The 21127-nt window shown below is 39.1% G+C and overlaps 2 protein-coding genes across 4 annotated transcripts in view; both read right to left on the bottom strand.

Moving 5' to 3' along the window:
• The window catches only part of ccdc88c (coiled-coil domain containing 88C), a 56294-nt gene extending 55342 nt beyond the window's left edge, over positions 1–952 (bottom strand). The window contains exon 1 of the mRNA XM_058750087.1: positions 471–952. Coding sequence (XP_058606070.1) covers positions 471–530 — 60 coding nt within the window. The 5' untranslated portion in view covers positions 531–952. The remainder of the gene's footprint in view (positions 1–470) is intronic.
• Positions 953–1090: 138 nt separating this feature from the next.
• sptb (spectrin, beta, erythrocytic) overlaps positions 1091–21127 on the bottom strand; it is a 30065-nt gene continuing 10028 nt past the window's right edge. For 2 of the 3 annotated variants that reach the window (XM_058750083.1, XM_058750085.1), the window contains exons 3-37: positions 18886–19037; positions 18575–18748; positions 17771–17877; positions 17581–17661; positions 17044–17159; positions 16839–16951; positions 16561–16748; positions 16345–16462; positions 15768–15926; positions 15324–15626; positions 15042–15192; positions 14068–14938; positions 13820–13957; positions 12972–13731; positions 12575–12777; positions 10257–10347; positions 9995–10141; positions 9468–9737; positions 9089–9313; positions 8893–8982; positions 8406–8690; positions 8109–8239; positions 7760–7964; positions 7377–7600; positions 7007–7157; positions 6644–6888; positions 6418–6556; positions 6246–6330; positions 5954–6150; positions 4935–5008; positions 4789–4852; positions 4333–4577; positions 4023–4196; positions 3867–3909; positions 1093–3764 (exon numbers count right to left, since the gene is read on the bottom strand). In XM_058750083.1, coding sequence (XP_058606066.1) covers positions 3579–3764; positions 3867–3909; positions 4023–4196; positions 4333–4577; positions 4789–4852; positions 4935–5008; positions 5954–6150; positions 6246–6330; positions 6418–6556; positions 6644–6888; positions 7007–7157; positions 7377–7600; positions 7760–7964; positions 8109–8239; positions 8406–8690; positions 8893–8982; positions 9089–9313; positions 9468–9737; positions 9995–10141; positions 10257–10347; positions 12575–12777; positions 12972–13731; positions 13820–13957; positions 14068–14938; positions 15042–15192; positions 15324–15626; positions 15768–15926; positions 16345–16462; positions 16561–16748; positions 16839–16951; positions 17044–17159; positions 17581–17661; positions 17771–17877; positions 18575–18748; positions 18886–19037 — 6905 coding nt within the window. In that variant the 3' untranslated portion in view covers positions 1093–3578. Of the gene's footprint in view, positions 3765–3866; positions 3910–4022; positions 4197–4332; positions 4578–4788; positions 4853–4934; positions 5009–5953; positions 6151–6245; positions 6331–6417; positions 6557–6643; positions 6889–7006; positions 7158–7376; positions 7601–7759; positions 7965–8108; positions 8240–8405; positions 8691–8892; positions 8983–9088; positions 9314–9467; positions 9738–9994; positions 10142–10256; positions 10348–12574; positions 12778–12971; positions 13732–13819; positions 13958–14067; positions 14939–15041; positions 15193–15323; positions 15627–15767; positions 15927–16344; positions 16463–16560; positions 16749–16838; positions 16952–17043; positions 17160–17580; positions 17662–17770; positions 17878–18574; positions 18749–18885; positions 19038–21127 lie in introns of all 3 variants that reach the window. The other variant, XM_058750086.1, reaches the window with a different exon arrangement.

Here is a 21127-nt window from a genome sequence, read left to right as displayed (position 1 = left end):
ATATTTGAAATCAAAATAAATAATAATATTATTAATAAATCATATTTGTTACATTATATTAAAAAACAAAACTAATTATATACATATATAGTAAGAACAACTATTAATTTGAAAACGTATCTTACATAAGTAGAGAAAAAATATGGAATAAAATAGGAACAAAATAAAATGAACAAACAAATACAACGTTTAGCACTTAGTTGTATGTATTAAAATATAGATAAAAAACAATAACAAAACGTTGCAATAAAGTTTAAGCATAATTTTAATAAGTTCATCATACACGTCATGTGCTAAGTGAAAAGCATGTTAGTCTCTTTCCACTAGGTTTGAGACAAACATAAAGCATCCAGCCCACATTAGTAGTATTGCTCAGGTTTGCACTGTCACTGGCTGCTGCTAAACAAACTACACAACGCAAATACAAACTCCGCGCACACAGCAGGTGCCATCATGTCTTTGTGACTTACCCAAACCACAAGCGGCGAATCCATGAAGTTAGACATGAGTTCAGACACTGTAATATCCATTTTGGGGGGAGGGAAACAAAACACAAAATACCCACGCAAGAGTTAAACTTGTTTGCAACCGAAGGTGCGTCTAAAGAAATAAATAAAAAACAAAGTGCGTCGGATTTCTCTAAGGCTTTAAGTACTCCACATTACTGGTCCGCAGCAGAACAATGCAGGGGACGTGAATCAAATCCATTCTGGTAATAAGACATCCTTTGAGGTAACGGTTTTAAAACTTTGAAATGACTTGCAATCCCAATAGTGAAAGGTTACAGCTACATTAAAAAATGAAACGCTGCAGTCTATGCGGACTTGCGCGATTAAAGTTCAACTTCTCCCCATTTACTCTCAGCGACTGCTGGAGTTACTTTGTCGCCGCGCATTCAACCTGCGCCCGCACGAACAGCACAGGAGAGTGAGGTGCTCAACAGCCAATCAGCTGCGCGGATCCACAGGCGGGTGCTAGTAAACCGACCAATAGCAGGCTTGTGTGTACTGGGCTTCATTCAAAATGACGTAACCAACAGCCCAAACTTGTTGTCGGGACAACTAGCCCTCAACGGTGTAGCTCGATGGCACCCTCAGCAGGTAAAACGTATGTTTTTGGACATTTTGAAAATGTACACTTTGTTTCACACACTTCCGTGCATTTATGAATCCTCTAACTTTAAAATGATCCACTTTGGACTATTATTACACGCTGGATTAACGCTCGAAGCATTGATTTATAAAGGTTATGAATCAGTAGCGGCATGTGCCCCTCAGTTTTTTTAGTCCAATTTTAAACGCAACTTTTAAAAAATAAATAAAACCAAGATATTTTTTTGGTCGTTGGTTCATCGATTACTATTGTTACTATTTAATAATAGTTTTTGAATCCAAAACATGTAATTTACGTTCATGACGTTTAATTCGTGCACAACGTAATCTGTATTAATTTACTAGTTATATTGCTAAGTAGTAGTAGTGTAACGTTAGGGTACATGTTACTCTGAAATTCATGAAGTAAACACATCATTTTCTTACATAGACTATTTACTCAGCACAAGTGTCTTCTACAGGACAAGAGCGGTATGTTTTAACGTTAACTTTAAATAACATTTTACTTCGTGAAGTTAATTCAACTTTACCTGATCAGACTGTGTAATACTCACTTAATAGGAAAGTAAATAAGACTCAGACATAAACACACAAGTCCTTAAACAGACAACAATGGGCAATGGTTACTGCAAACAGATTGTTTATTGATTTTCATACTCCTAAAATGAGTCATACCCACTGATCTATATACTGATCTGATCTTTCAACTTATTATATGTGATTTTGCATTGAACATACAGATATAAAAGGAGAAGAGAGAATGGAGGCATATTAGTTTAAAGGGAGTTCATTCTAATGTAGACCGCAGTGTGTTTAAACCAAAAAAAAGAGAGAGAGACTAAGAGAGAGAGAGAGAGAGATAAAGAAAGAAAGATTTGGAGGTCCAAGATGTAATGGCCAAAAAAACACAAAAAAAACAACACCACCATCTTAATAAAGCACCACGCTGACCCTTGCAAAAAATGATTCTGTAAACATATTCATATCCAAAAAAATAAATAAAATGAGAGTGAGATGAAATTTAACTATTCTTAAAAATGTTTCTGCAGTTAAATAATAATAATAATAATAATAATACAATAAAAAGAAAAATGCAAAAAAAACAAATTGTTTGTTTTAGCTTGAAGTGCCTGGCAGAAACACTTCCGTGTTAATATGATACTGAAGAAAACTAAAACTTTGGAAATAGGGCACTTAAATTCTGTGTTAAATTGAATTACTGTTTTGATATAACATTTCAAAAACTTGTGATTAAAAACTATTAAGTATGTGTAATGAATATTTAATTAGCATGATCTGAATATGGGCATTCAGTTTAAATGTATTTAGCAAGTTATTATTATTATTATTATGTTACAGGTAAAAATTTCCCCTTTACCATTATTTCTACATTCATATATGTATGACACACTAGTCTCCATGTTTTCAAACATTAATTGGCTACCAAGTTTAATTTATACTGCATTATCCAAGCTGTACACATCACTTTCAAATTTTAATCATTGTTATGATGATGTGAGAGATACATTTTAATGCTTATAATGGTTTTTCTGTCCTTGTGAAAGGGCATTTATAATGTGACTAATACTGGGGAACCTGAGTTATGAGAGGGTAAAACTCCTATATTAAAGATATAGCACCATATTAAATAAATATATCAGTTCATGCTTTGCAAAAGCATTCAACACAGTTCAGGTTTTGGAAAAGAAAAAAAGCTACCTCTCTCATCTTTGTATTCTCTTTAGTACCATGGCTGTGCTTCTTAATGCATTCATACATAATGGCATTAATATTTTCACATTTGAATATAATATTATTATAATATTAATATTCATATGTTTGTTGGAATAATGAAAAATACAACACCTAAACAGTCTAAAAGTACTCTAAACACTGTGCTTATTGCATATAGTGCATGTTAACGCAATAGTGTACAGTGTTAAACACCTTCATCATCACACCTCCTGCTAGCTGATGGCCATTTACAAAAAGAAACACCTCTCCAATGTCAACCTCTATTTAAATTCTATAAGTTCCGATGCAAAGAGCACAGTATTACATTTGCAACCATTTTAAAGGAATAAGGCAGATTAACAAAACTAAGCATGTTATTTATAGTCAAAATACATACTGAAGCATGCCTAGAAGAAACTCAACACATAAAAAAAAAATCAAGACAAGAAGAAATCCTTTTTTTCTTACAAATATTTTTGGATAAATTTGATCAGTTCCTGTGCTTTTATTTGTATACAGAGTGAATGTGGTATGTGACTCTATTATCAGAAAAATACAACAAAACATAAAAAAGCAAATGTGTGGACATTAGCAACACTTCATTAGCTTAGATACAGGCAGCAGTGTAATCTACATTTCATATAGCTAAATTCTTACAAATTAATATAATGTTAAAAAAAATGGTTTTAAAAATCTGTTCCATTTCACCTGTGTCACATTCTGTCCAGGAGTTTATTTCTTCTTAGCGAACAGACTAAACCTCTTCTCCTTCTCCTTCTTGGTTGAGGGAACCTCTAGAGTAGAGGAAGAAGGTGGAGGTAGGCTTTGTGCCTTCACTCCTGATGGCCCTGCAACTGGTTCTTCTGTCACAGCTTGTGCTGCCTGTTCTATAGCCTGAGTCCAGTTCTGGAGTTCCTCCTGTGGTCAAAAAACATACATCATTAATGTTGTTTACTGGCATATTTCAAAGATTATGTTAACTAATAAGGAACTAATTAGAAGAAGCAGTCAATAGCACACCTCATCTTTACACTGGAACAGATATTCACTTCCATCTTCAAGTCTGCAAATGGAACAAGGATAAAACAAGTAAGTCCTATATGTAATATATAAAACAATAATTAAATACATTTTTATTTAAAAATTAATATCGATATTGATGACCAAGACCCTTACCGGAGTTTGAACACCTGCTTCTTTTTCTTATAGTTAGTCAAGATCTCGCAAGAAACATTGGTGAGGTTCAGGGGTTCCTCGCCATGGTAGGTGACACTGTGACTAAAGCTCTTGGCGTCCTTGTAAGCAGAGAGCTGCCCGGGTTTGAGCACACAGTAAATGTTGTTCCAGGACCTGAGACAAGAGATGAGAAGGTGGACAATTTTAAATGAAGTTCACTAGTAAAATGACGACTACTTTTGATTTGGCCCAAGTCACTGTTATATTCTGGTTAATGGCTTGGTTACTTCAGTGTGTCTCAACAGCTAACCTGTTGGATGCCTTCTTATTAGGTCCCTCCATCTCATGTTTGCGGGATAGAGCTCCCTCCATCAAGACTGGTTGAACTTGTGAAGATTCAGTGGGAAGCGTGGCAGCTTTTTCTGTCTCCTTGGTAACCTGGATGGATGTGGAACTGGAGCCACTTTCCTGCATCTCTGAGATCAAAGGCACAGTGGAGTCCCCCGCTGTGCCATCAACTCCCACAGAACTTGGCTCTATTACTCCTAAACCAGACTGAAGGTCACAGAGAACAAATGTTGGGTACAGAATCAAACAAGTATTACAGGTATTAATTTAACAAACATTTGCAGTACAAAAAGTAAAATTATATTATAGGGTATCGTATGCTGTATTTGCAATAGAAGATGACAACATGAAATGTGATAAGAAGAATGCTGTTAATGAAGAGAAAGATGATGAGATTCCTACAAAAATTTGAACTCACCAGTGACTGTTCTTCTGTGGTGTACAGTTGTGAAGACTCCTCTGCAAACCCGGTGTCTTCTCTCCTAAGGTCAAAGTTTGAATGTCAAATTTTAATATGGAATATGGCGTTAGGGTAGAGCAGTGTGACCCAGATTGTATATGTACCTGCTGTCTTTTTCCACCTCTTGTCTGTATTGTTCTATGTCCTGTTGTTGTTTCCGAATTTCCAACAGCTCCAACTACAACAGATTATTAATAGTCAGTGAGTGGTGCCTGTCACTGCAAACAATTCACATAATTTGAGGTATCATTAATGAGTTTAATATGTCAAAGTTTAAACAGGGTTCCCACACCTTGGTTAACTTCAAATTCAAGGACCTTTCAAGGACGTTCCAGGTCCAATACCCTCAAATTCAAGGACTTAATGTGGGGACACATTTCAAGTGAGAGCAAAGGTTACATCGCGTCACCTTGTAAGATACTTTGTTACAGCTTTCATGTGTCAAACACAACTATGCAAAAAAGCTTCTTTTTTTTTTTTTTTGCATATATTTTTGGCCAAATATTCTATTTGTCGTATTTCTGTTTTGCATAAAACTGAATAATGCTTTGTACATACTATACTGTATTCTAAAATGATCTGATACTAACTTTTGCATGGATTTTATTGAAAAGAGCTTAGGCTCATGTAACCAGAAGTTTTAAGATATATGAATGGCTTTTCATTATCTTAGCAAGCAAAGCAATTCAACAATACATCCTTTGGATCTCTGGCAAGCCATTCTTTGTAATCTTCTTTGGTGAGCCAAATATCTTGAAACTTGCATTTTCCAGGTATCACGTTTCAGCCTATTTTTGCAGCATTTCACGGTGTGTCTGTGAAACGTTGAGGTACCATTTTAGTAGTTTTGTGAGCATGTGAACGTCATGGCAACGAACAACACAAAGTACCTCACGTGGGAAACACTTAACGTAACGTATAAATGTGCAACGTAAATCAAGCAAGCTAGTATGCATAGGTCACAAAGTGTTGGTGAAATAGCACATTAGCGGACTGGAGGGAATAATATGGAATTTTCAAGGACCTGTATCTATGTTTGTTTATTTTAAAAAACTTTCCAGGGCCTTGAAAATTTTTAATCAGATTCACAAACTTTCAAGGACCTGTTTTAAAACACACATACTGTTGTAAGACGTTCCAGTGCTGAGAAACGCTCTTCCCATGTAGCAGTGGATTTCTCGAAGGCTTCATGTCTCTTGAGCAGTTTTTCGACCTCATCCACTGTCTCACCCAGATCCCTGCTGACCACGTATGGCTCCTGGGCAATCAGCCAGGCCTCTGCCACAGATGCATCCCTGGCAAACTGACATACCTCCAACACTAGAAGGAGATATATTTATAAGCAGCTGTAATATGCAGTGTTGTGTATATTTGTGTGTCTTTTCATGTGTGCTTGTTGACATTTGTGGACTTACAAAGTCTAAGCCATTCCCATCTTTCATCCCATTTGAGCATCATCTCTTTCCTCTTCTCTACCAGTTGCATCAGCTTCTCTTTAATCTGTAAGCACAAGAAGTTTACATGAAAATGGATGCCTTTCCAGATACTTTGTTGTGGCTTCACCTGCTACCTTCCATGTCTGATTACCTCTGCAGAGTCCTTATGCTTGCGTTCCAGGAGGGCCCTGCCCATCTCCATACACTGATTAAACTTTGGCCCACGTGTCTCAATTTCAGCACGGATCCCTTGGTGATACTTAATCAGGAGCTCCACTGAGGACACATCTCTTCATTGGACAACAAGAAACAAATTTCATCACAAAAAGGAACATGGACATCTCTACTGTGATGATTACAATGATGCATTTTCATACCGTGGCTTTTCCTGTGTCTCTATCTGCTGAATGATGCTTTCCATCCAAGCCAGCAGGTCTCTCACCATGGTGAAGAAGCGGAATTTGTCCGCAGTATCCTCCAGCTGCTTCCTCCTGCCTGCACAAGCAGCCAGCAGACCATTCCAGGCCTCCGCAACTTCTTTTTCAGTTGCTTGAATAGCAGTGGCCTGATCTCCTGCATACTGGGCATACAGTCTAGTTGCGGTCTCCTGGAACTGTTTCACCTGCAAGGAAAGAGATATGAAAAACCCCTAACTTTTTGAGATAAATACGTACAAGCCAGAGATGAAAACATGAAACTTATTATGACAACCACTTGTTCCTGTAATGTGTTTTCCTTGCCTGTTTGCCAAGGGAGCTGATGGCCCTTTCAAATGCAGCATGCATTCGGTGGAAGGACTCTGCTTTACTGAAGTCGTCTCCCAGATCCTCAGGAAGCTCGTTCTTCTTCTCCTCAATCTGAGCGACCAGCTCCTTCCCATCGTAAAAATACCTGACCAAATTCACTGAATATTTTAGATAATTTTCCAGTCTAATTCTGTACCTCTTACAACACTTCACACCAGTGAAGATTTTGTTAAATAATTAGAATCTTGTTCCACCATAGGCTTGTTTTTATGTGAGATACAGCGAGTCAGTAGGAATAATGTGATCTTATAAACGCACTGCACTCTTTAGTGACATTTAATCTATTTAATTATTTTGTACTTACTTAAGCAGGTCATATGAGGATGTAAGGAGCTGGGCACGAGTGTCGATGAGCTCCAGCAAATCTGCCCAACTCTCATTGACTCCATCCTTCCACTCTGCTAGGGTTGCTGCCTCACTGTGGCCTGCTTCGATCAGATCATCTATGATCCGGTTCACAGTGTCTACACGTTCTTGACCCACTGTCCCTGTCTCCCGTGCAAACTCCCTGAACTTATCTCGCAGAATCTAAAATATTGATGGAATCAGGAAAATATTGATTGTAATTATATTTACCTAAAATATAAGTATGACTGAATATGCAAAGTTGTGTATTGCACATGTCAAGACATGCTTTTGAGTGAGAGACAGTAATTGTGCTTTGTCTGGGGGCAAGTTCCTATTTACCGTCACATGGTCAAGGTCTTGGCCCATCTCTTGTGAAGAGGCCACCACATCACGCTCTGCAATCCAATGCTCAAGATCCTCCACTTCACGACTAAGCAAGAAATGATGATATGTGTGGTCCAGCTTCTTTTTGCGGTCCTCTGCCAGCTCCTTCAGCCCAGCATACTGCTTGTCAACTTGTCCTTGTCTCCGGATGATGGCCTCACTTCACATACAGACAAATAACGTTTAATCTATGTTATGGAGTGTTTTTAACCTACATTGAGGTGCCTCAAGATTCAGTTCAGTTTGGGCCACTTATCTCAATATACAATACATTGTGTAAGAACATGCAATTAGTCCAATATACCCATCTGGGTGCTCTTCAGCCAGCATCTTCTGGGCACGGTCTGCCAGCTGCTGGATGGAGTATGCATAGTCATCCACTACCTGCTTCAGAAGCAGGTGTCGCTTCAGCATGATCATAGCACTCTGTTCATCCTATAACCCAGAGAGATTAATTGTCAGAGACAGTTTATTTTATTATGGCTTTTCATTGCACACAAATTTTGGAGCCAGCACAGAGTTGACATAACTTGGCATTTTGAAGATTTTTTTTTAAGACAAACAGCATAAAACAACAATACTGTTCTTCTGTACACTCTACCTTGGCCTTCTCATCAGCAATCATGTAAAGTTCTTGTTCCCCTATCCAGGCCTCGGCCTCATCTGCATCATTGTAATACTGCTGGGCCTCATTAGAGACATAGAGCCGTGCTCTCCGTTTGGCCATCTCATCCTGCAGCTTTGCCCACACATCATGAAGCTTCTTCATCTCCTCAGACATGTGTTCTTCTTCTGGACTACCCTCTGCTGCTGCCACCATTCGCCGACCACGCTCTAACACTTCATCAATGCGTGGCTGGTGTCCATCAATCTCTTTTTGAAGAGACTGTGCAGGAAATGAAAGGATTATATTAAAGGGGTGGCTGATGTATATGAAAGGAGGTATGATCACATGGTAAACATAATAGAAATGACTTCAAATAGACCATAGATGTAGAAAGAGCATGTTGTGAAGTCATGTTGTGTTCTACCAAACTGAATAATTAGGAATGATTTTTGGATGTAAGTGAAAAAAATTAAAAACTCACTTGGTTCTTCTTGAGCAGAAGTTGGACAGTCTGAAGATTGTTGCCATGTTCTTCTGACATTGCCATTGGTAACCTCTCGTTAACCCAGAGCTGAGGAGAGCAAATCCAAAATTTTATGTAAGAATTCTTTAGTAAGAAAGACCAACAAAAACTAATGATGCATTCTGAGAAGCTTTAATGCTAGACATCCACATACTATCTCATCTGCAAGATCTCTGAAGAACTGGTGCACTGCCTTAGCGGCCTCCAGCTTGCCCCTGCGTTGGGCGAGAGGTGTGAGGAGCTTCTGGAAGTCCCTCTGAAGTGTCTGCTGCTCAATTTCAAGCTCAGGTTGGTCCTCTCTAAGTGAAGCATGCTGCTGTACAGCTTCTTGGAGTTCTTCAAGCTCCCGTGCACGATCCCGAACTTGATTCTCTGTCATCTAGGGGAGAATAGGGCAAATTTAAGCAGTATTCTATAAATTACCACCAAATATGGAAAGACAAAGCACAGACCATAGTTGGCTTCACGTGAGGTACTATACTGAATTGTAGTAGACACAAAACAATGAAAAGGTAATAAGTTTAATGTCACACCTGATGTTTCTTCAGTAAGATGTTGGCACTAGTAAGATCCTTAACTTCTTCGTCCACATCACCCTGGAGCTGCTGCTGCAATTTTGCCAACCATTTCTTCACGTCAGCAAGGCTCTGATCAAACAGCTCAGAACGGTTTGCATCAAAAAGTAGCCGAGCCTTCTCCTGTGTGGTGCTCTCCAGCTCATCCCATAATTCATGAAGCTTAGCAAGACGATCGGTGACAATGGGCTCAAACTCAGGCTTGGATTCCATCAATTCCTGTCCCTCCTAATATGAGCATGGTTCAAAGTACATATACATTTTTTCAATCATTTCAACACATTGATAATAGGGCTTCAACAGAATCTTATATTGTTTAATAACAAATTAGAGCTCAAGGTAGGTCTGTCTTTAAATGATTAAAAGTTATTGTAAAAATGTTTCCCGTGTGAAAAGTGGATGGTTTTTCTTTTTTTTTTCTTTTTTTTTACTTCGGAAACCCAACTGCTGTGCTTTATTAAAGTACATATAAAATTGCTATATACCTTATCAATATTATGTAGCCAATCCTTGTTGGATGCTAGTTCTGCCATGAAGGCCTGGTGTTTTTGCCACTTGCTATGGAGGTTACGAGCCTCATCATATGATGTATCCTGTGCAGTCAGCATTTTCTCATTTATCCATAGTGTAAGCTAAAAAAGAGAAGTAAATGTACATTGAATGTGAGAAAAGGTCACACAGAACTTTACATTAGAAGCAAATCTGTGAGATCTTGCATATGAAAATTTTGAGTAAAGCATTACTCACATCCTGGGTGTTTTGAAGGAAGTGCTGAAGTTCCCTGTTATCCTTCAGTTTCCCTGAGACTTCCTTGGCTTTGTCTCGATTCTTGTTGTACCTGAAGACATATATACATAAATACATGGGTTATGGTTGGTCTCTAGTGCAAAGTGGTGTAAGAGCTTTATATGGTTAAATGTGAATACTGGCTGACATTGAAATGGCTTTTCTTTACTCCTCCATTTTCTCACTGCAGAGAGAACACTTAAAAAAAGCAACATAAGCCGATGGATTAGGTATACTTTCACAAAGAGATCAATACCCATCAGGGCAGGCGCCCATCTTAAGGAACTACAGACTGCCTGGGCTAATAGGGGAAATGCAGGCCACTCCTTTACAGTATAATTCTTCTCTCACTCACTGCCCATTCAGCACAAAGAAAGCACAAATGCATGAGTGCATTAACATGAACTTTGAGGCGAAACCTATGATTGCTTTCTGAATTACACTGACATTGTGGATTGACAACAGTCAATTATTTTATGTAAATGTTCTTGTCATTCCATTTTATTTACTGGTCCAGAATATAAGAAATAGGCAAAATGATTAACTTTTGCATTAACTTTTCTTATGTAGGGTCGAGTGGGATGCTGGAGCCTATTGAACTTTTACTGTCTAATTAAGCATGGAATTTGGATTGAAAGTTTATTTAGTGGATAGTTCATATGCTAGGTCAAATAGGAATGTTATATGTAAATTATGTTGTACAGTGGGGCAAAAAAGTATTTAGTCAGCCACCAATTGTGCAAGTTCTCCCACTTAAAAAGATGAGAGAGGCCTGTAATTTTCATCATAGGTATACCTCAACTATGAGAGACAAAATGAGGAAAAAAAATCCAGAAAATCACATTGTAGGATTTTTAAAGAATTAATTGGTACATTCCTCGGTAAAATAAGTATTTGGTCACATACAAACAAGCAAGATTTCTGGCTCTCACAGACCTGTAATTTCTTCTTTAAGAGGCTCCTCTGTCCTCCACTTCTTACCTGTATTAATGGCATCTGTTTGAACTCGTTATCAGTATAAAAGACACCTGTCCACAACCTCAAACAGTCCAACTCCAAACTCCACCATGGCCAAGACCAAAGAGCTGTCAAAGCACACCAGAAACAAAATTGTAGACCTGCACCAGGCTGGGAAGACTTAATCTGCAATAGGTAAGCAGCTTGGTGTGAAGAAATCAACTGTGGGAGCAATTATTAGAAAATGGAAGACATACAAGACCACTGATAATCTCCCTCGATCTGGGGCTCCACGCAAGATCTCACCCCGTGGGGTCAAAATGATCACAAGAACTGTGAGCAAAAATCCCAGAACCACACGGGGGGACCTAGTGAATGACCTGCAGAGAGCTGAGACCAAAGTAACAAAGGCTACCATCAGTAACACACTGCAGTGCCAGACGTGTCCCCCTGCTTAAGCCAGTACATGTCCGGGCCCATCTGAAGTTTGCTAGAGAGCATTTGGATGATCATATGGTCAGATGAAATCAAAATAGAACTTTTTGGTAAAAACTCAACTTGTCGTGTTTGGAGGAGAAAGAATGCTGAGTTGCATCCAAAGAACACCATACCTACTGTGAAGCATGGGGGTGGAAACATCATGCTTTTCTGCAAAGGGACCAGGGCGACTGATCCGTGTAAACGAAAGAATGAATGGGGACATGTATCGTGAGTGAAAACCTCCTTCCATCAGCAAGGGCATTGAAGATGAAATGTGGCTGGGTCTTTCAGCATGACAATGATCCCAAACACACCGCCCGGGCAACGAAGGAGTGGCTTCGTAAGAAGCATTTCAAGGTCCTGGAGTGGCCTAGCCAGTCTCCAGATCTCAACCCCATCGAAAATCTTTGGAGGCCGTGTTTCCCAGCGACAGCCCCAAAACATTACTGTTCTAGAGGAGATCTGCATGGAGGAATGGGCCAAAATACCAGCAACAGTGTGTGAAAACCTTGTGAAGACTTACAGAAAACGTTTGACCTCTGTCATTGCCAACAAAGGGTATATAACAAAGTATTGAGATGAAATTTTGTTATTGACCAAATACTTATTTTCCACCATAATTTGCAAATAAATTCTTTAAAAATCCTACAATGTGATTTTCTGGATTTTTTTTTCTCATTTTGTCTCTCATAGTTGAGGTATACCTATGATGAAAATTACAGGCCTCTCTCATCTTTTTAAGTGGGAGAACTTGCACAATTGGTGGCTGACTAAATATTTTTTGCCCCACTGCATGTCTGACCTTACATGTAAAATAGGTGAAATAATATTTAAAAACAGACCTATCTTCAATAGAGCCCATCTTGTCTTTGACCCTTTCTGAGTAAAGGTTTCCACTGTCCACCAGCCTCTGACCAGTCTGCAGTGTGCTGAGTATCTTCTCCTCATTAGCATCCATGGTGGTAACAAAGTCCTCATGTTTCTTCAGGGCCTTCTCTGCTCCATCCAGGGTGTCAGGCTTGTCTATGTGGGCTAGAGTGTATTCCTTTTAAAAAGTACAGGAAAAAGACACAGAAAGAGACATAGCAAATTAAAAGGGAGAAACAATATTATGGAGCTGCAATTGAAGGTTATTGGCAAAGAATATTAAGCAGGTAGCAATATTGGCAAGGTTTGGGCTTCCCAAAATGTCTGTTTTCATTACAAAGTTAATCAGATGAAAACTGTATGTATGTATACCTGGTTATTTAAGATGGCCTCAGCCTGCTTGGCATCCCTCATGAACTGTTGGAAGCCGAGACCCTGATCTAGGAAGCTCTTGCGGCTGTCCCACATTTTGTGAAGCTCATCCCATCCCTTATCAAGACCGTCCAGCCTCTGCTCCAGCTGCTGGTACTGAGGATCATCTTCTTGGCCCTGAATGACAGCTGCTCCTGTGTCCCTCACACGGTGGTAGTCTTCTTCATGGCCATCCATATCGCCCCTCACAGCATCATGGAGACTCAGGAAATGCTCAGCCTCTGGTAAACCATCAGGCATATCTTCAGATGCAACAGCCTTCTGTGTCTTGAACAGCCAGGCTTGAAAATCATCCATGTCCTGTAGGAATGTCTGCAGCTTGCTGACCTCCCCAAGAGAGTCTTCACGGTTTTTCAGGGTGCATTTCAAGTTGTCCCATGCTGCATCCAAGTCTTCCTGTCTTGCAAGTATGTCAGAAGCATGTTCTGGGTGGTCCTTCACAAGCTTCTGGGCCTCATTACGCAGGAAATCCAACTTATCTTGGATGGCAGCAAGGTCTCTTTCCATGCCAAAGAGCTTTCTCTGAATGGTAATGACTGCAGCTAGGTCATTCCCAAGGTCCTGTGTTGACTCAATGACCCTTGTCTTCTCTTTTATCCATGATTCCGTCTCATCACATTCAAGATCATAGTTATGTAGGCTGAGGGCTGAATCTACTTTGTGTTTCTTATCCTCTACCATTGCTTTAAAAGCTTCCCATCTATGAGAAGATATAAAAGGGAACATTACAGATTAATAAAGTATTTTTCATTAGAACTGGTTTTCACATCCAGGATTATAACTCTTACCTTCTATTGAGACGAGTTTGACAGTCTTTCACTTGTTTTGTTTGTGGATGTCTGCTGTCTTCAAGTTGTTTGGCTGCTTTATTGACGTTATCAACACGAGCCTGCATATTACCCATTTCCTGAGCAAGGATGCTTAGCCTGCAAACAAACAGAACATGTTATAAAAGTGGCATAAATTGGAATAGTTTCCCAGTTTATGAAACACACTTACAGTGCTGTCTCTGGGTTCATAAAACCAATAGCAATACCTGTTTTGTACAACTTCTAGATCTTCCAAATTATCTGGTGTCTCCAGCCCAACCAGCCAGGTCTCCTTCTGGCCCATCCAGAGCTCACAAGCATCTGTCTCACTGAAGATTGTGTAAAGAGCCATGGTGTCATCTAGCTTCTTCTGCCTCAGGTCTGAAAGGGTCAAAAGCTCAATATACATATCCCGGATATCGTTCAGACGCCCCTGGATGTCTGGTGTGTTCCTTAATTCCTCAGGAAGTGCATTGGCCTGTTTAGATAGAGTGTCAATGGTGGCTCCGTTCTTAGCGGCCTCATCTCTCAAGTCACGGTGTTTCTTGAGCAGTCGCTGCGTTGTGTACTCATCATGCCCAACGTCGTCACTGCTCATCTGCCGCATAGCATCAACCAGCCAGGCTTTGAGGTCATCAGCATCACCCTGAAACTGGAAGAAGCGTTGGGTGTCTTGCAGATTCTGTTTACGGAAGGCAGCCAGTTCCTCCAGCTGCTGCCACTGATTTTGCACATCATCCATGCGCTGCTGCACTTTGGGGGAACCCAAGTGCTTGGCCTGAATCATGCTCTCTCCCTCATCCATCACCTGCTTCAAGTTGTCCTGTCTGGCAGCAAGCTCATCCTCAAAGACGCTGTGTTTGCTCTGCAGTATCAGCACACTGGTCAGGTCCTTACCATAGTCAAGAGAGGAGAAGATGTGCTCCTTTTCCCGAATCCAGCTCTCCAACTCTGCAATTTCCCATAAAAAGTTCCAAAGTCGTCGCGACTGCTCAAGTCGGCCTTTCCTCTGAGCTGCCAGAGCACACAACTCCTGGTAGCACAGGTCCAAGTGTTGTACCCGATCACGGATCACTTGTGGGTCACATGGTTTATAACCTAGAAAATTAAGAGTAGAAAAGTAAAATAACAATGTCACAATTGCAACAAAGACTACAGAGTGTGCTTCACATCTATTACATAAGGATTCAACTGTACTCACTGTCACCATTGGCAAATTTAAGAGCAGCTGCATTGGCTGATCGAACTCTTTCTGCCTGCACTGCTATATCAGCTTCTAGCAATGAATGTTTCTGCAACAAGTCTTCCACTTCCAATAAGTGTTTTCCAAAGTCTGGGGACAAGAGTCGGCTCTGAAGAAAAAATGTCACATAAGAAGATTGATCATGTGGTTTTGCTTCAATTAGATGAGTTACAATGCAACCATAATATTCAAGCAAAGCATATAAATCAAGCACACAATTTACAAATTGGTCCTTCCTACTTTCATTTCATCCATCCAGCTGATGATGTGGAGCATCTCCTGGAAGATTCTCTGAAGGGTAAGGTTCTTGTCTAGACGACCTCTGCGAGCTTTCAGGAGTTCCTGCAGGTAGTCCCACAGCCTCAAGATATTGTCTTTTCTAGCATCAATGCGTTTAGCATCATGGTATCGTTCTGCTTCCAGTTCTTTAGACAGGGCCACCAGTGCCTGAACGCGTTCTTCATATGCAGCAATGTCTGTCTCTATTGCATCATGTTTCTTCTTAGCTGCCTCCACTGCTGGTAAGTCATAGCCAAAGTTGTCCTTTAAAGTAGAAAGCAAAATAATGATTATCATTCATTTCAATCTTCAGGTGTTGGCAACCATGAAATAATGGGTATCTAAATAAATAAAGGCTTTCTGCACCTTTCATCTTTTAGATTTAGGCTGTGGATTGTGAGTTACCTGTGTAACCAGTCTCTGATTCTCTTGAAGCCAGGTCTCTCTCATAGCTGCCTTCCTGTCAAAGCGACGAGCCATCTGCTCCAACTTCTCCTGCCTAATGAGTTCATCTCTTAGGACCCGCTCACGGTCATGTTCTGCCTTCTCCAACCGCTCCCATGCCTAAGGACACAGGCACACACTCAAACAGCTCAGAGCCTCTCAGACCACTGGATTTACAATTATGTTCAACCTTTGTCACTGTCCTACAGAAAATTTACACAACGTGGTTGGGACTAACTGGTGTGGTTCATAATAATGTTTCTCATGAATTTATTGATGTAACTGTGCTTATTGTGCCCCCCATTTAAAGTCAGATATGGGATATTTCTACTTGATCTCACCAGATAACCACCATATTCTATTGTTCAAAGTTTAGAAGATCAAAAGGCAAAGACTTTTTTGCAGATTTAGGTTCAGTTATTAGGTCATGTTCAAAGTTTGACTTCAAGTGGCATTATATTGCACATTCCCTAACTGGAGGTTGGAAATTCATACTTCCTGAGTTTAAATCAATGCAGCATTAACCTTAGCATCTTACCTTGTTGATATCAGACACCAGTGCACCCTCTTTCGGTGTGTAGACTCTCTGATTGTTGGCCCTCATTCTGCTCTGGATGGTAAACAGCAGTACTTCCAAGTTGCCTTTCTCCTGGAATCTGAAGAGTTAGAATTAAAAAGTTGGTTGTTTAGCAGTTGGTTGTTTACTACAAAAAAAAAAAAAAAGAGACATTTGTTCATAAATAGCCTGAATTACTTTGGTGGTTTCTCCACGGTACGATAAGAGTTGAAAGCCTGAAGTTGCTGTTGGACGCCTGTAAGGGAGTTAGCAAGCTTGCGGTTGTTCAGCACATTAATGGTCTGCTCAATCCATGCTAGCAGGTCTGATGACAGTGTCTCATACTTCTCAATCATCTTCTCTGTTTCAATGGCCTGATCTAGCACCTGTAGAATATGAATATAGATCAATGCAAATCTCCTCTTGCATTAAACACATAAAATTCACATGGGTGCGGACTGGCTCAAATTTTGCACCTTGCCAACTCGCTTGCCCTCAACTGCCAGAGCTTTCATCTTGGAGAAGTAGTGGTAAAATGCAACAACGTATGTGATTATGGACTTTTCATCTGGGTTCTCAGTGAATACATCTGCAAACAATACAACATAATGATGTTTTCTCTATAATGGGAGGATAATTATTATTATATGTTTGGCTTAATAGTCAACAGGTGTTACTTGCCTTCTGGGTCCAGGAGCTTGGTGACACCAAGCTTTTTTTCAGCTACATTAAAGGCCTGCTGAAGGTTGTGAGCGGGATTAGACCTCTGTAGATTGCCATAGTCCACCAGATCTGGCCTGATGGAGTGAAATGAAGAGGTTATTTGGTTTATATCTATTTTTTTATTGATATGATAGTATGAAGAGGAACAGAATCCATTTCATTTCTCAGTGGTTGCTCAGGAGGTTTAATTTAAGTGTGAACTTTTTATTAATTGTAAAATGAATAACATGATCTTGGAGGATGAATGTTCATATTAAAATCTCAAACTTTTGATTGCAGATATTGGTATATTGGCAAATCCCAACACAGTTTGGTCTAGAGTTTCTCTCCATTTAATCTTAGTGGTGCCTAGAAGACACAATTGTTGTCCATATGAGCACATGTGCTCAGTGTATCAATGCATGTCTCCTAACTACTAAACAATATCTCCACAAGCTATCTTTTGTTTTAATATTTACATTTTGTCTTTATTATTTCTTTAAATACATTTATCACCTGTGTTTGTGAATGAGAGCGTTGAAAGCCATGCCATCTTTCCAGCTTGTGGTGAAATTGGTGATATTTACATTGGGGTACCTGCAGAGACAAACTACATCAGACAAATCTGAAACCACAGATTTCTCATAAAAATAGAGGATTTGCTGTCAGTTTCGTTACTACTGAAGTATGACAACTGTTGTCCTACCCTGCAGTCTTCATCTGGCACCAGAGGAGCAATGCATCTTTGGCCGAGCGGGTCTCTTGCCGGCCTGTCTGGTCAGCTTGTCCTGTCTCTACAATAATGTCTTGAATCTGTATGAGAAAAGAATGAACAAAAACTGAAATAAATCTCACATGTGCATTTAAACTATATGCATACCTCTTTCTGTCACTCTTATTGTTTTTCTATCAACTAGACATTCCTTTTGATTTGAAGCATTTAAAAGCAGTAAATTCTCATATCGGTTGACATTTCATGTACTATAAATCTCACATTAATTAAAAGAGCTACTGTATGTACTGCATCCATTCTTGGATATGCAGAGGCATTGTTACTTTATTTAGATTCTGACTTTTTATATCTCAATACTTTGCACATCGCTGTGGGTAGCAGGCAGAATAAAGAGCAGTCAACAATTCCCGTTCCAGTTTTTTCCTTTCATTTTTAAAGGTCTGAATTATGTAGCAGACTACATTGTTTGAAGTAGCTGGGCTAAAAATATCCTGCTATCAAAATGAGAGATTTAAAAATAAATATAAGCTTTTCCAATCAGCCAAACAAATGTTAGCTTTTTTTTATCAGCCAAAGACACAATACAAAATCTCTGCTGTAGGTCTACTGTAATATCAGATAGTCTGGATTGTTCTGTGTTTTATAGCATGAGAAATGTTTTGTTTTAGTTTTTAACATCTAAACTTTCCTTATTCCTTATTGTTTGGTTTAAATTATACTTAAGAGGCACAGAATCAATAGAGTGGTCAAAAAAGTATAGAAGAATAATGGGCTGACCTGGAAGCGAAGAATGATGGTCCAGATAAGCCCTAGGATGAGCCGGTGGTTCCCATCTACAATATCATGTGAGCCCATGTTCTCTAAGTGCACCCTCTGTTCCTTTAGAAACTGTAGAGCTTTGTCCACATTCTCCAGACAGTGAATGCGCATTCGGCCCTTGGTTGGCTTGGGCTGAATGGTGGAAAAAGATGGAGAGTCAAAGATATTAATGGAATGACTTCAGTAAATGACAATTTATTCTTGTGCTGTGCTGTGATGTGGACAAATCAAGGCCTGACACTGTTACACATTAAACATGTTACACTTACCAGTCTCTCCCCTGACAGAACCTCCAGTAGTTTGATGAGCATTCTCCCATCCCGAAGGTCTAGATAGAGATCTGAGATTCGGCTGCTAACTCTGGCCAATATTGAATTCACCCATTTTGTGAAGGTCTTCTTCTGGACAGCCTCTCGCTCATCTAGTTTTGACAGCAAGGGAAAAACATTCAGCTACTCTGATGTGGCATAGTAGTTTTACATCTGCTGTTTTATTTGCAGGGAAAATGAAGTGGATTTAAACAGAATTTAAAATAATTAAATGAATCTCAGTAATATATCAGAATCAAAATAAGAAATAATATTTTGAATAAATAAAAAGGCCTATTTGTAGGAACATTTTTTTCACAGTGACAATATAATGGCAATTAGGCATTTCCATTTTCATATCAGCTTAAATTAAATTCAGTACAATAAATACTGTCATGATGTATACTCCGAATTGTGCAATAATGTTCAAATGTTTTGAAAAATACCATTACTGTAGATTTTCTTAATTGTCAGTGTGCTCCATTGTACTGAAAATAATGTTACAATGCATAAAATATTAATGGCATAGACATATATGGAATGCATTATGTAGTAAAATAGATAAACATAGGTGTGAATTGCACAAATGCCCTAAAGCCATATTTTTTTACATCTTACCCGCAAACCCAAAAAGCCCTCTTTGAAAATCCAAAAAGACAGCTTATATTGTCACAGTCATATAGTGATTAATCTACATGTATGTGTATTCTTTAAAGTGTATTGTCCATATGTTTTTCCTGAGCAAATCTTCTGCAGCACCATGTTTATTTAAGTTTCTACCACAAAAAGAACAAAATTGTGCATTCTTAATGATGCGTTTTATAAATGATTCAGATCCTATGGCTGCAGGAAACTGGAAAGATCGAGGGATGGAAATGACAAAAAGAGAGGTAGAAAAAAAACAGAGTGAGTGACAGAGGAGTTTAAAAAAGACGTTATAAAACATTAGAATGTGAAGTGGGTGGAGAATGGATGCATTCTTTTAAGCCAATCTAAAAACATTACCTTCCCATTTATGCATAAACTACAGCTAAACCTTCTAAGACTTGATCCTCTTCTTGTCTCAGCCTTGAATCAGACTCAACCTTCTCAGGTCTTGGTCTGGACTTGGATTAGAATGAACTGATCTTGACTACAACACTGTTAAATTACCCAGAAGTTTATTCTCTGAATGGAAAAACTACAACATGAAAGCATGTCTCCTCCATCTGGATCACAAAACAATGAAAAAATAATGAACATTCAAATGTGTAATGCATGATGTCTGAACTATTTTTGAGCATGTGCAGGAACAATCCTTCAGAGTTTTATACCAAATGTTAGTTCTGTACAACAGACATGAAAATACAAATTTTTTAAAGCTGTTTAAAAGGCATGGATTTTCAAATGGATTGTGGCTTTAAAAATAAAAATTACTCGATTAGAACAATGTTGGGTTAAAAGCACATTCTTTGGCAGCACATATGTATTCTGTAGAACAGTGGTTGTCAAACCTCTCCTCTCCTTGTATGTCTCCCTATATCTGACACACCCACTTCAGGTCGTGCAGTCTCCACTAATGAGCTGATGAGTTGAATCAGGTGTGATAGATGAGGGCTGGGGGTACTCCAGGACAGGTTTGAGAACCATTGCTGTAGTGCATTGGTCTCAAATTCAATTCCTGGAGGGCCACAGCTCTGCACAGCTTAGCTCCAACCTTAATCAAACACACCTGATCCAGCTAATCAAGGTCTTCAGGATTACTAGAAACTTGCAAGCAGGTGTAATTTGGAGCTGGTTGGAGCTAAACTCTGCAGAGCTGTGGCCCTCCAGGAATTGAGTTTGAGACCACTGCTGTAGAGAGACAAAATAGCTTTCATTTTGCCATAAACATTTAAGTTTGAAATGTCATAAAAAATCCTTCAAGTTTCATATTATTTATGTTAAGGTTAATGTTTCCATGCACCTTTATTCAAAAGGCAATAATTGTTTCTTTATGTTGGCACATAAAAAAAGAAGTTCTTGATTTTCTGGTAACTTCAAACATGTATTTTATGTGATAACATCTAAATAAAAAGTCAAAAATATAATTTTTTAATGAATGAATCAACCTAAATTCAAGTTTTGTTATAAAATGTTTGCAAAATGTTTTAGGCAATCTCTTGAGCCGTAAATGTCATGTGGCTAATTACCCTGGAGCCAAAGGAAAATGTTGTCACAACAA

The sequence above is a fragment of the Onychostoma macrolepis genome, chromosome 17 (genome assembly GCF_012432095.1).
Source record: "Onychostoma macrolepis isolate SWU-2019 chromosome 17, ASM1243209v1, whole genome shotgun sequence".
NCBI classification, from domain to species: Eukaryota; Metazoa; Chordata; class Actinopteri; order Cypriniformes; family Cyprinidae; genus Onychostoma; species Onychostoma macrolepis.
The sequence above is the reverse complement of the archived record's forward strand: the minus strand, read 5'-3'. Positions and strand labels throughout refer to the sequence as shown.